This window comes from Sminthopsis crassicaudata, chromosome 1 (assembly GCF_048593235.1).
Source record: "Sminthopsis crassicaudata isolate SCR6 chromosome 1, ASM4859323v1, whole genome shotgun sequence".
NCBI lineage: Eukaryota > Metazoa > Chordata > Mammalia > Dasyuromorphia > Dasyuridae > Sminthopsis > Sminthopsis crassicaudata.
In genome coordinates this window covers 167,662,533-167,677,479 of record NC_133617.1, presented here as the reverse complement: position 1 = coordinate 167,677,479, position 14,947 = coordinate 167,662,533, and the positions used below count along the sequence as shown (strand labels likewise).

Sequence of the window (14,947 nt, the reverse complement as noted above, 5' to 3'; positions counted from 1 at the left end):
TGACTTGCCCAGGGTCACACAGTTAGGAAGTGTTAAGTGTCTGAGGTCACATTTGAACTCAGTTCCTCCCCTTCAGGGCTGGTGCTCTATCCTCTGCCCTACTTAGCTGCCCCAGTCAATATATTTTATAATTTCACCTACTTGTTATCTTCCTTCTTATACTATAAGTTTCTTGAGGGCAGGGTCTTAATCTTTTTAGCTCAACTCTTAGCACAAGACTATGATATATTATACTGAGTTGAAAAATTGCTTTAAAATATTAGATGTAAATTACCTGTCATCTCTAATAATATCCCCGCCCCCCCGAGGCTTGGGTTAAGTGACTTGTCCAGGGTCACACAGCTAAGAAGTGTTAAGTGTCTGAGACCAGATTTGAACTCCAGCCCTCCTGAATTCAGTGCTGGTGCTCTCTCCACTGCGCCACCTAGCTGACCCCATCTCTAATAATATTAAATCCATTTTAAATTCACTTTAAAAATCTGTTGGCAACTCATCTTAAGACAAATCTGTAGTTTTTTCATAATGTGAAACAAAGGAGGCTTTGAGTTATTTAAACTTCTTTCTAAATTTCTGCTGCTTATTGTATATAAGGTATTCACTTAACACCAGGACAGCCTATAACCTGTATACAGCCTATAGCTTGTGTTTTCAATGAAACTGAGAGTAAGAAAGTTCTTTTGTGTCTATATTTCACCAAATTCATTCAAAATTTTCCCCCTGTATGAGAATGCTAAACTTACTTCAGGGAAACAGTAAGGGCAATCATTCTATCAGTGAGAGAAAACAAGCTTCTTGTTCACAGATCTCGGAATTTTAAAATATTGATTAGAAGGATATATCTGAATGCCATCAGCCATTCATATTCTCTAGCACAGACACAGACTGATATCATCACCACGTCAGAGGAAGAGCACTGACTATTCTGAGTGAACTCAAATCCAACTTTCAGTTTAAATGATTTAGGTCAATCATTTAAAGCTACTTTTTCCAAAGTTTTATTATTATTGCTTTTGTGTCTACTTTTATTAAGGGGGACATGTGAGGTAGAACATCTCATATTTGTCTTCTTATATTACAGCAAGATTAGAACAACTATAAAATGTACATTTTGAAATTAGAAAAAAAAATCATCCATTTGATAACAAGGCAATTTCTTCCATAAAATCCACAACTCCTTTTTAAAATAACCTTCCCAAAGTTCTAAGTTTAACTTGATAGGAATCTGAAAAAGAATTTGTCTCTTCCATTGCATCACCTTGCTTTTAATATCCTGTGCAGAACACCTGAATTCTATTTCCCTGACCGGTCTTTCCTTCTCCTAATCTTAAATCTCAGTTACCTTTGTTACTGTATAATTTATTACCATTATTAAAGCAGATACATACTTTTTCTTTATTGACTTCCCCATGACTATCTCAATTTCATGGTTTGAAAGGGGTGCTGTCAGATGAAAGTACAAACATGCTTTGGGTGGAAAATTTTAGAAATTTAAAACTTGTATTATATCTAGCTAAAAAAACCCATGCCTAATTAAGTTTCAGATCATCTTTTTAAAGAATCATGTTAGGCAGCCTACAAGTTGCTCCTAAATTAGAAGGTTAAAAGTGTTCTCACTGTACATCAAATTGTTTAATAAGAAATACATTTTTAAAACCAAGGACTGTCTTTACCATGCCATATTTGGAACTATAGTTTGTTGAGTGACTTCAGAGGATTCATAAGGCATGAAACGTGGAGTTAGTGTTGTGGCCAAAAGTCAAATATTAATAATGGTCACTTGCATTATCTTCATGGATATCCTGGAGGTTGAGGAGTAGAATAGGTCATGAGAGTCTTTTTTTTTTTTTTTTTTTTTGGGGGGGGGCACTTCACAAGGAATCTAAGAATGAGCAAAACCCCTGAATCTGCTTTTACTATACATAGTAAAAATGATAGAAAGCTGGCTATCTTGCCAATATAAAGTGCAATTAAGCAAGAGTAAGAGGGGAATAAAAGATAAAATGAAAATCAAAATATTTACAACATAATATGTATGAAAGATAAAATGTAAATGAAAGTAAAGATAAGAAAAGGCATAGCATTATGCCCATATAACATTTAAATTAATTAGAACTTCTAAATCTAAAAATTACTTACACAGTAAATCTGCTAGGGCACTATGGGAACTATGCATACAGGGAGTCCAGCATTATATTTGCCTTTTCCTTAATTATTCATTCTTGCATTAGATGCAAAGAAAAAGTCTTACTTCTGACCCAATCAACTCAGTAGCATCTCCTAAGAAAAGGGAAGATGTGGTTGATTCAGAAATGGTTAATTCTCTCCTCCTCTTACCAATTGGTAAGACTGCCAACAGTTTCTAAAAAGAACCAGCTTGCTGCACATCCTGTGGAAACTTAATAAGAATAGTGCTTCCAGCCCCACATTCAAACTTTTATGCCCAGTCAGAGAAAGAAAAAACAAGGACTACTGGAGTCCCAAGGCCGCAACTATTACTGTAAATAAATACATTTTATGGCAAGGTGAGAGCTCCCAGACCACCTCCCCCAATCCCCAAAAGGCCAAATGTTAAGGATTTCATTGCTATATTATTCTAAAGACTTGCATCCAATTCTTGCAATACTATATAACAAAATAACAGTCACACCACCTAGAAAATTTGTATCAGCTTTTGGTGAGAGGTGAGAAGAGAGGAGGAAAGTCTCTGTGTGGCGAAACAAGGATGAGAGCAAACACAGAAGACTATAGGCAGAGCAAGCTAAAGGGGCAGAGATTGCAGCTGCAGCCAAGGGTTGCTCAGGGACTGAAGGAACAAAGCACAGTCAGCATCAGACACCTGTTCAGGTAGAGCAGAGGAAAGGACATGCAGAGTGCTCTACAGAAACTACACTTTTGTATTGGGAAGAGAAGAGTGCAGGGGGAAAAACACATTCTCCCCTCCCCCGGCAGCTGTGGTTCTGACCACAGGCCAGACCCTTCCAGTGCAAGGCCCCCTTATCTGCCCTATGGAGCAGGGAGAGGGAGGCCCTGCAGACAAGTCTTTAGGCCAGAGTACAGCAGCTCTGTGGGTCGGAGGGGAAAAGCCTCAGAGCCTTTACATCTTTGTTGATTAGCTCCACCGATCTGGCAAGAGCTTTGGGAACAACCACAAGCAACTGGAAGAAGGGTTTCCAAAAGTGCTGGCCACCCACCAGGCCTGTCGGGGAGGGTCCGGGCCTTTCTGACCTGGCACTTTCAGGGCCCCTGACCACCAGCCCCAGGGGAGCCCAGACTGGTTGGTGGCCACCTCTAAAAACTTTAACAAAAAGAACACGAGTGATCTTTTTTTTTTTTTCTTTCTTTCTTTCTTTATTCTGAATAACCTGAAAGAACTACCTGTGCTATCATGGGATCCAACATCACTTTCTTTTGACTGGGGGATAAGCCCGTTTCTTCTCAGGGAGCAGTTGGCAACTCCGTGCTTGCGCAATTGGTGCCGTTCACAGTTAGATTTGGTAGAAAAGAAGGCGTCGCATTTTTGACAAGGGTAGGGCTTCTGACCTGAAGCAGGAAAAAAGATAGATTTATCTGACTTCCTAATGAAAGGTAAGAGCTATTTTATTTTGTTGGGCAATATTGGTCATTGTCCCCCTCCTCCCCCCTCACTTTGCTCATAAAAACAAAACAAAACATCCATTGTCTCAAAACCAGAGTAAAACACACTATTATTCTTCATAATGTTGAATATGAAATGTTGCACAATTAAAAAATTTTAATTTTGTCCTGGCAGGAGGGGATTCCTCAGTGTAGAAACTAATTCTACCACAGCTGACAAATGCCTGATAAAAAAGGGTCCCATAGTCAATGTGTGCAAGAAAGGCAGAAAGAACTGAAGCCAGTCCTGCTGGACTCCAAAAGCTCACTGACCCCTTAACTCCATACCAATACTATGCCAACTCATAGACAAAATACTTGGAAATTAGCATGTAACTATGGGAAGTTATCATTTAGCTAGCAAAACAACAGCATATTATTTCAAAAGACAAAGAATAAATGCAATTAGATAAGGAATTTTAAAGTCAGACAAGAAAATGATTCTCTTTCCACAATAAAAATGGACCATAAGATATTTTTCTACAATTAGAGAATGAACACATTAGAGAAAAGGGGCATGAACACTTAGGATAAGATAGGGCACGAATATGAATGGCCCCTTTACAGGATTCTTTGGCCCCAGAGATGCCTTTGACAACTAACTGAGAAGAGTAATCGGGAAGTAGCCAGCCACCCTGTTCCATGCCCTTGCCACCCAGGCCCATTGAAAAGAGACTTCAAGAAGAGGTAAAGATGGGAGCAAAGAAATGCTGTCCTTCTAAGTGAATTAGGGGACTGATATCCCTACTCTCATCTTTCAAAATGTCAAGTATTAATATGTGCTGGATCTGGATTATGAAAATATAACATTTATTCTATGAAGGTACTTGTGTTTCCAAAAGAATGGCTCCTAGGAGGGATCCCCCTTGCTTAATGGGGAAAATTCCTAGTAAATCCTACTACAATTCTAGTCCTCCTCCCTTTCTTACTCCATTTCCTGTTTTAATCCTCAAACAGGATGATTAAAGATACAGGTCATTCACACCAGTTATTTATATGTCTTCTGGCTTAAAATGTTCAGGTCACCCTATCTTCTCTTATTTCAATTTTTAAAATACTAAAATCCAAGTTATAGTCCCTGTGACATAACTGTCCATGTACTAACATGTGTGTATGTGTGTTAGGGGTGGGGTGGGGGTGGAAATAAAATAAAAAGAACTAGAGTGGGAAAGCCAAGGTAGGCTTTTGGTTGTGTGACAGGGATTAGGCATTTCTACCAGCTTCTAAGGTCACAACCCCCCAATCTGCCAAGGAGAGGTTTCATATGACTATCTTTTAACAAACAGCTGAGCCCCAAGGCCTTTGGTCCCGTAGCCTTAGCGCTGTTGAGGCCAATATACAACTCAAGCATAAGGCACAAAGGTCTTATTGCACGACACAAAAAACACAGGGGACCTTTATCTTTACCCAGAGTTTTGGATTAAAAACAAGTAACTCCTTCCTTAGCGAGCAGAAGCTCGGGATCTTTAGCATCTCCTACAAATGCCCAGTGTGCACAGATCACAGATCATGGAGCCCCAAATCAGAGGTCAGTCAGCCAGGTAAGGGGCAGCTACAGCTAAAACTTCCCTCCCTCCCAACAGCCTAGTTAATGGTGAAGGGAGAGAAAGCTAGCACTACCTGAATTTTTATTCAAATCGAGAAAAGTAAGAAGTGCATAACAGAAAAAAGAAAACCTACATGGAAGCAAAGAAAAGATGGATAACTCTGAACACAATGGGCAATATTTATAATTACAGGATTTCTTGGAATAGAAATCTACAGTTTCATATTTTGAATCCTCTCTTAATGTTCTGCTGTGCATGTGGTATTTTTTTTTTCTATTTTGTATTCAAGGTTTTTTTTTCCCCCTTAAATTATTTATTTATTTTATTATTATAGCTTTTTATTTACAAGATATATGCATAGGTAATTTTTCAACATTGATCCTTGCAAAAACTTCTGTTCCAACTTTTCCCCTTCTTCCCCCCCACTCCCTCCCCTAGATGGTAGTCCCATACATGTTAAGTATGTTAAAGTATATGTTAAATAGGATATATATATAGAGAGAGTATTCAAGTTTTAAATAGATTTTTAAAAATCATAAATACTAGTTCTTCAATGAAGCCAGGATATTTCAATTTTTAAAAAAAGTTTAGTAGGTGTTTTATAGAATGTTTGTGTAAAACATTATAATATCTGCTGTCCATCTTCAACTAAATCTTTAGGTTTTCAGTTCTTGGTGATTGTCATGGGGGAAAGAATTACCAGTAACCAAGAACTCATTTTAATTAAAAAAAAAAAAAAAAAAGACAACAAATGATGTCAAATAGAAAATTACATAAGGCTATACAGAAAGATTAATAAGAACAATTGCTTTCATAAAAATACCTACCATCTATCGGTCATTATATTTTCTATATTTTCCTTTCTTCAAAATTCTTTTCTTCCCCTCCCCTTCATTCCCCTGCCATTACAGGAAGTTGTCAATGACTTGACAACATACCATTGAAAGATACTCAAATGATACTTTCTATATATTAAAGCAAGTTAAAAATCTAAGGATATACCAAAAAAAAAAAAAATCAAAGTTCAAAAGCAATAATAAATTTATAATAAACTACTTAACTGCTTAAGTATTATTTTCATAGGTAGTGTGGCCCAACAGTTAAAAGGGTTTCTCAATGTGACCAGTCATTTCATTTCACATACATTTTCCTCATCTGTAAAATGGAATTGACATCTACACAAACCACCTCAAAAAGCTAGTATGTAGCTCAAGTAAAATAATATTCATTAAAATGCTTTATAAACTTAGAAGCATTATACATAAATTATTTTTATAAGTTAGTGCAAACCTTAATTTTTAATCAATCTTTTATTACTATTTGAACACTTCAAATTTGTTTGAAGAGGAAGAAAATGAACAGAAAAGAGTATTTTAGTAAACTTCCCTTCAAATTTCAGTTATTGGAGTAAGTAAATGGGAAGTCCAAATGAGGTGCTTTTTTTTTTTTTTTTTTTTTAATTTTTTAACTCAGTCCTCAAATAAGCTGTGTTATCTTTGTATCTGCAATATGGTTTCTCCCAATATAAGATTAAAATAAATAAATGTTTGATTTTGACTCTCTCAGAAAAAAAACTTGGCTAAGAAATACTTTGATGCCTGCTGGGAAAATAAGTTACCACCAAGACACAGCTCTATGTTTTCCCACCTTTGGGTCACTGCTCCCAGAATTCCCAAGAATGCCTTCTTCACTTGTTCAATTCCTATCCTTCCAAGTGCAATGAGATGAGCCCTCTCCCCCTCAGGCCTTTCAGATCACTTCTTATGTATCATTATAGATTATAATTATGCTTGTGTTTGAAACCTTTACCTCAGAAGCTTTTCAATCCCAGAGTCCAGCATAATCCTCTATGCACAGGAGGCGCTAAATGCACTTGAACAAATGTGAAAAAAATCTATTTGTCAAAAATGCTAACTTTCTCCACAAACCTCAACATTCCTGAAAAGAATGCTAAATGTGAAAAATCCTATTTATCCACAGGTGTTTTTTCCACAAACCCAACCCTGATAAAGAACTAATAAGTCTCTCAAGGTAAGCAGATAATCAAGTATTTCTGCCTGTGTATTTTTAAAAATAAAGACAATTACATAACTAAAGCTTGGTTTTAAAAAAAAAAATTTAATTAAAAAATTTTAAAAAGTTAAGCAGATTTTAATTAACTTCTTATTTTTAAAACATAGTTTTTAGACATTTTAGAAAATAATAAGACTATTATCATGCCTCTGGTGAGAGCAGGCAGAAATAGTTTTGGTTCTGAAAAAACTGATGACATGACCCTAGGCAAGTTTTTTAATGTTTTTAATGCTCTAGCCAACTCTCTTAATACTATCTAAGTTACAGAATAATTGATCTCTATGCAAAGGGAGCTTTCTAATTTCATCATAATACAGGTTGGAGTAAAAATGGGCATGTACATATGCGTGTACACACATACACATAGACATAGACAAACACACCCACACCCCTTACTTCAAAGGCATTGAGACATATATACCAGAGAGGTTAATCTTTAAATGTGGAAAGAATAAATATTCCCCCATCATGAAGATATGACATTCTAAATACAATATCCAATAAAGCTAAGAGCTTAAAAATTGAGAGAAAACTGTCAAGTACTTTGCAAGTTATGGAAACAAATAATTTTAAAATATTATTGTAAAGACTGAGATGCAGTTTCTAACGAATCTTGGATTGTAATTTTTCTACATACTTACTATCTGTGTGATCTTGGGCAAATCATTTCCTAATCTTGAAAATGAGGGCTTTGGATTGGAAATTCCTTCCAGATTTACATTCTATGAGCATATTGCTAATTCTTTGGCTTGGTACTAAAACCAAGCTTATATTTTAGAATTATATCCAAATAAAAAAACCATCCTCAAAAAGATGACTACCATAACAAAACTGAATAAATACATGAGTACTTCAGGAAGATTACAATTCTGGATAACATTTTGATGAGCACGTAACCTTGTGTATGTTCATACAGAGTATGATACAAACTATACATCTTGATCAGAGCAGAGGAAATTTGGTTGTCACCATTGTGATTACTCCCCTGCCAAAATCAATTATATCATCAATGAAGCCTTGAGCATAAACAGCCATGAATGTTCAGAGTTTGCATTACAAGAAAAGCTTTTAGGATGTCACTGACTAATCAAAATATTGCACCTCAAACAAACCTTTATTAAGTTTTCTATTTCAGTGATAAAACAACAATAGCAACAACAAAAACAAACAAACAAAAAAAACCCACTCAAATAGATATGGATCCCTGTGAGCCATAAACAATCTGATTCCAGCAAGGAGTCTGACAGTTCCAACCCACAATATACAAGTCACAAGGAAATCAATCAGGAAATCTAGCTTATTCTTAAGTATAAGTTGTGAAGGGATGAGATGTGTATAAGTACAATACAAACGAGAACAAAAAAGATATGGAATTAGAGGGAAGAATATTTTCCAGCAAGGGATGGAAGGGAAGGTATTATGGAGGGACATTAGGGCAGACATAGCAGAAAAGGAAGTTCCTAAGGCTAAGTGCTGAGGAAGAACAGATTTCCATGGATAGAGATATGGAAGAAGTCAATCAGAGATCTGTAAAAAAGTATATGCAACTGAGACCTGGATGGAAGATAGTGGAAATGAAGAGTTGTATGAAATAAAGATGGAAGGGGTTTCCATAGAAGACCTTAGTACCAGAGAAAGGAATTTGTATTTTTTCCTTCAAAACTTAAGGAACCTGTGGGAGCTTCTAATGAGGGTGGTCATAACACATATTATACTTTAGTAGCTGTGTTAAGGAATGATTTGAAAGAAGATAGTCAAGAGACAGTTGAGAGGCTACATAAATACTAAGAAAAGAAAATCACAAAATAATGTTTCCCTTAATCTATGTCTCAGTTTTTTCATCTCTAAAATGAGAAGATTGGAATTTGATGGCTTCTATGTTCCTGTCCAACTCTAAGTTGATGATCCTATGTCCTTTTTGTGTAATCACTAACTCATTTTAAGCCAAGGTGACATTTTGGCATCTAGAACCAAACAATCGAAACTAAATCACAGGCAAGTAAGGACAGGTAACTTGCACCTGCAAAGACATAAGCAAAACTCCTGAAAAGGAGATACTAGCTGCTGTAGTAACTCAGAATAACATCAGTTTGCCTAAATGTGTTTGTTTGTTTTTTTTTTTTTTTAAAGATTCTTAGATGGAGACAGATGACACAGAAGCCGCCCATCAGATGTGGTATTTGACCTTGACTTTGAGAGGGACAGAAAGATGAAGAACAAATGCCCATCTAGCAACAGAGCTAAATATTTAGACTAGTGAAGCAATCTGCGTCATGAAATGTGGAAACTTGCTTTTCTAAGACCTGCTTCTAAATAAAATGAACAGGTGATGAGAAGATTGTCATTCAAAACTGCCGCAAAGTAAGATTGCCATATATGGATCATATGGCATTTAATACTTCTTTCCTTATCACTTCTAAATAGCTTTCCTTGATGAAACTATTATTTTTCTTTGTCAAACTCCTTTGAATGGAAAGTTAAAAATTCAGCAGCAACCTTCATAATGATACTTTTAAGAACTAATGCATTTCCACCAGAGAGCGCTCTATCAACAGTCTCCTAAGCTTGATGCTTAGATCTGAGGCACTTCAATCCAGCAAAGAAAAATGCCAATGAGCAAATGGCATAAATTCCAAGAACAGAATATAATTAGATGGAAATATTTCCATTCAGGTGGCAATAGGACCACTATGCAGAGTGCTGCAATCTCTTAGCCTCTGTTTTGTCCATCTTGACCATTTCAGCCAAACTATTTCTCCTCATGATCCAAGTAAAGTATAAGGGCTCCTCTTTAGGCTTAAGGAAAAATGAGGTTCAAAAAGGTCAACTGGCTTTGTAGAAGTTACCAAACAGGGTAGCCCCCATGTTTGGTGAAGCTGAGACTAACACCGTGGTCTCCTGGGACCTTTGCTGTAGCATCTTAGTGCTCTTTTGTAGCCACCTTAACTCTAAAAGATTATCAGCCCCCAGTTACTGCCCTTTCCACCCAGCTCCTCAGGGTTTATCCTCAAAGCAGATCTGAAGTCACCTCTCCCTCTTCCCTGCTATCAGCCAGGGACTTTAGCCATTCTTAGAGATCTCCCTATCATTTTCATGTGCTATCTTTTATCATCATCCCCTCTCTACGGACCTCCCTTCTCCCCGGCAAAGCCTAGTTAGGAAAAAAAAAACCTTCTGAATGAATAGCAGCAAGGGTGTGGACTCACCTCTAATCCCAAACTATAGCTATTTCCTCATACATTCTGTAATCACTCATTCTATCACAGGATTCCCAAAACTGAATTGTCCCAAAGGCAGGGATACCCTCCCTCTACACCTCCAGGCAAAGCAACAATTCAGAATCACAGGGAATCTAAATGACCTAAAAAGTACGCTTAATGAAAGTTTACTTTTCTATTTTCAAATTGTTCTAAGAAGAACTAAAGTAACAACAACAAGAATGACCAGAAATATGATTCTAAAAACTCTTTAAATTAATATTAGGGAATGGATTTTCTTTCTACTTCATGCTGCATGAAATTGTTTTAAGTATTAGTCCACTAATTTAGTTTCTTTCAAGTGACATTCAGGATACTTTTTGTGGATCAAGAAGCTTGACTCTTGTTATCAGGAAGACCAACTATGGTCCACCAGGAATTTCTCCTTAGTAACAAGCTGGGCACATCAATGTAACCCTGTACTTCTGAGTCACAATGATGGATAAAAAAAATACAATAATGCAAAAGAAAATGTGAAGATTTGCAGGAAGACAGAAAAGAACACAAAACAATGATGGCAATAATCTGAGTAAAGTCATCAAGGACTTGATGGTGAAATATAAAGATCAAAAATCTCCTTTCTGTTAGTCAATAATTCTTTTCTTCTGAGAAAACAAAAATCTACCAAAACATTTATAAGACATCTAAAGAATAGTGTGATAAAAAAGAAAGCTAAACTTGAGGCTTGAAGCCAAAAGGCTTCCTGGTAAAGGACACCAGGATAAAATGTCTCATATCAATGCACAGAGTTCAGGATGCTTCAACATCTTCCTACAAAGTCTCCTTCCAATCTCATTCTCCTTGTGTCTCAAACACTCTGCATCAATAAATTCTCAAGCAAGAAAAACAGGCAAATCAGAAGGGCAATATTAAAGATTAGTGTGCAGTTACTTTCACTTTCCAATACTTCTATAAAAACTTAGCTTATCACATCAACAAGAACAGAACTTCAAGGTGTTGGAAAGCTAAGGGAAGAAACGGGGCCACAGCCTGAAAATACTCCTGTGGAAAACAGGATGAATTGTCAGACAAGTGCACGGCTCTTAAGAATCAAGGTTTTGAAGAGGGGGAAAATGTTATAAGGGTCACTGCAATATTGCCGAAAGCTTCCCTTAGAGGGAAGGAGAGTGATTTATGGAGAATGTCTGCCTTGGCTCCTCACCCAATTTTAAGAAACTATCCTCTGGTGGCCCAGGGTTGGGCTGGGGGAAACAGAGGGACAGATAGGACGCTCTTACCGGTGTGTGTAAGCATGTGTCGTTGGAGGGAACTGGCCCATGGAAACACTCGGGGACAGTAAGGACAGCTGATCTTTTGCAGGCAGGTAGAGTATGAATTCCGCTTTGCCCTCAGCAGCTTTTCATCCGGACCGTCCAGCTCGTCGTCACTAGGCCCATTCTGGTCAGCAGGCAGGGCTTCCTCTTGGACATCACCTTCAGCCGACTGCAGGAACGGACTGAACTTGTTGGCGTCCGTGGTAGCCAGCATCTTCTCAATGCTGGCAAACTCTCCGCTGGACTCCAGGTCCACGCTGCCACTGCTGCTCTTGGGTCGATTCTTGGCCCCTTTCTTTCGACCCCTCTTCTTTGACAAACCGGTAGACCCGTGCTCCATGGAAGAGGCCGCCCCAGGACTGCCAGCCTGCAGCACCAGGTCCCCGGGCTCTCTGGGGCTGGCCGTGCCGCTGAGGGCTGTGGCCTTCTGCTTTGCGCCTCCTAGCTTCTCAGGGACCAGAGGATTGTTGGCAGTCTTCAGAGGGGGATCTGACACCTCCGTTTTCAACAAGGCGGGGGCTGAGGACACGGACGAGATTATCTGGGCAATAGAAGCCAGAGGGGGCAGCTCCTTTGTCACAGGGGGCTTTGGCAAAAGTGGGGGTGGCTTGGGCCGCAGAGGGCGCAGCAGAGCCGAGTTGCTCAGGAGGGCGGGGGAGATGATGGGGACGGCAAGGTGGAGGGGGGCCTGAAGGGGCTGGGCGGGATGTGGAAGATTGGTGGCAGCGGCGGCAGTGACGGCGGCTGTTGTGGTCACGGCTGGCTTCTCCAAACTCCCGTTGGCTCCAAAAGTCACGGGCAGGGTGGGGCAAGGCGGTGGGCAGGCATAGAGCTGGTCGCTACAACTGGGTCCCGGCTCCTGCTTTTTGGCTTCGCCTGGCACCGCGGTATCCTTATCCCGCCGAAGGTTCTTGGGGATGGAGAGGTCAATGGGTTCCATGGAACAGTCATAAGGAGAGGAACCCAGCAAAGAGTTCTCTTGCTTCACCTGGACCAAGGCCAAGCCTTTTCCTTTCTGTGAGAAGTCAAGGGGCTCATTGAAGTCCACTGGGAAGTTGCTTGGAGGTTCCAGCTTGATGGAGATGTGAGGAGGCAGGGACTGCTGAGCGGGCCCTCGAAGGAATCCATTCTGGGGTTCCAGGAAGGCAGTGAGGGGCTTTCGATCCCCATAGGGCCCACAGCCAGTCTCCTCGAGTAGCACGGAGGCATCTGGGGCCTGGGTTTCCCGAGGACCCCCACCACAGTCCACCGCAAGGACATAGTTCTCGATCTCACGCTCCTGAACGTGGTGGTGCTGCTTGAGGATGTGGTGAACACAATTCCGCTTGGTGGAAAAGGCGGTGCCGCACTCCTTGCACTCAAAGGGCTTGCGGCCCTTGGGGCAGCCAGTGGCGCCCCCGCCGTGCGTTCGCATGTGGATGCGCAAGGCCCGGTAGTGCTTCAGGTCCTCGCCGCAGAGGCGGCACACCGTCTCCGGGGAGCAGAAGGCATCGACCATCTCAGCCGCGCTGCTGGACACGTACTCGATGTTCTTCTCGATGTCCTTGCGTGTGGCTTTGAGGTGCTTCTTCCGCAGGTGCCGTTCACAATTGGCCTTCACGGTGAAGGGGTAGTGACAGATCTTGCAGATGTAAGGCCTCTCGCCGCTGTGTGTGCGCAGATGCCGGATGAGGGCAGCTTTGTCGGCGGCGATGTAGTCGCAGATGTTGCACTGATAGGGAGAGATGCCCAGGTGGGAACGGACGTGAGCGCGCAGGACACCTGAGAAGGCGAACACCTGGTCGCAGAAGCGGCACGGGTATAGGACCTTGCGCATGGCCTGGGTCTTCTTGCCGGCCGCTCCAGCGATGATGGCCTTGAGCTCGCCCTCAGTCACTTCTTGCTTGATCTTGGCTTCCATGTTCAAGGGCAGCAGGGCCTCGATGATGCTGTCCTGCTCTAGCTGAGTCTTCATCTCCGGCTGAGCCGAGGCCTCCCCGCGGGGCTGCAGGAAGCGCTGCGAGGACGGGCTCAGCTTGGCCCCTGACTTAGATTGCAGCAGGTGTGAGTTAGAGGCTGCTTCCACCGAGTTCTTGATCAATCTCAGTGGCGGAGGAGGAAGGCTGGGGCTGATGCAGCCCGGGGAGGCCTGCTGGGCGCTAATCAGGGGCGGGGGGGTAGAGGTGGCAACCACCGTGCGAGGGGTGACCAGGGGCTTTGGCTTCAGTGGGGGCATGTGCTTGAAAATGGACTGCATGGGAGTAGCAGGGGCCTTGGAGAGTGGTGGAAGACTGATCTGGGGAGGGACCGAAGACGCCATCTTCAGGATCTGCTGGATGTCAGCTAGCTCGATGGCAGACTCACTGGAAATGGGCTTGACAACGATACTGCTATCGGGCTGGATGATGAAGCCCTTCTGAAAGGGCTGCAGGGACAGGTGCTTCATGTTTTCCTTGGTAGGAGGGAGGACTGTGAGAGAACCCCCCAGGGAAGCTGCACTAAGAGGGGACAAAGTGAGCAAGCCGGTGCTACCAGGCTCCTGAGGTAGGCCGCTCTTCAGGGTTTCGAGCTGGATCGCTTGGTTGTCATCCAGCACAGGTTCCTCCGGGGGGGCAGGCTGAACGTCTTTGGTGGACTGGAGGCCCAGGGCTGCCATGAAGGCTTTCTGGTCCTGGCTCTCATCAGTCAAGGACTTAGACTGTAATCTGTGCTTTTCGTTCCCCTGATCCCCTACTATATGGGTTTGTGTGTGTAGTTTGAGTGCAGAAAGCATGGGGAAGGCCTTATTGCAGGTCTCACAAATAAAACGATGAAATTCACTGATGCATCTTCGTAAATTTGTTTCACACCAGACCTGAAAGAAGCATGGAAAAAAAACAAATCATAGTTGGGAGGACAAAATTAATGAGAATCAAAACTCAAGTAGAAATGAAAGGGAAAGGGGAAGACTGAGTTTTAGTTCCAATCCAGATGTATTTTTAAAACAATGCCCAATTTTAGTATGCTTCTTTCTTAATCCTTAGCCATTATGATACTGCTCATATAGTCAGAGAAACATGGGCCAAGATCCTGGTTGGTACGCAATACACTACTTGTGTAACCATGGCCAACTTCTGATTTGCAACTTCCTTATCTATTAAATGAAGGGACTGAACTCAATAATCTTTAAAAGACCCTCTTTTAG

General features: G+C 41.0%; 1 protein-coding gene across 1 annotated transcript in view; it reads right to left on the bottom strand.

Moving 5' to 3' along the window:
• Positions 1-14,947, bottom strand: part of RREB1 (ras responsive element binding protein 1) — a 138,331-nt gene that overhangs the window by 12,942 nt on the left and 110,442 nt on the right. The window contains 2 exon segments of the mRNA XM_074271026.1: positions 3,376-3,540; positions 11,749-14,617. Of these exon segments, the coding sequence (XP_074127127.1) occupies positions 3,376-3,540; positions 11,749-14,617 (3,034 nt within the window).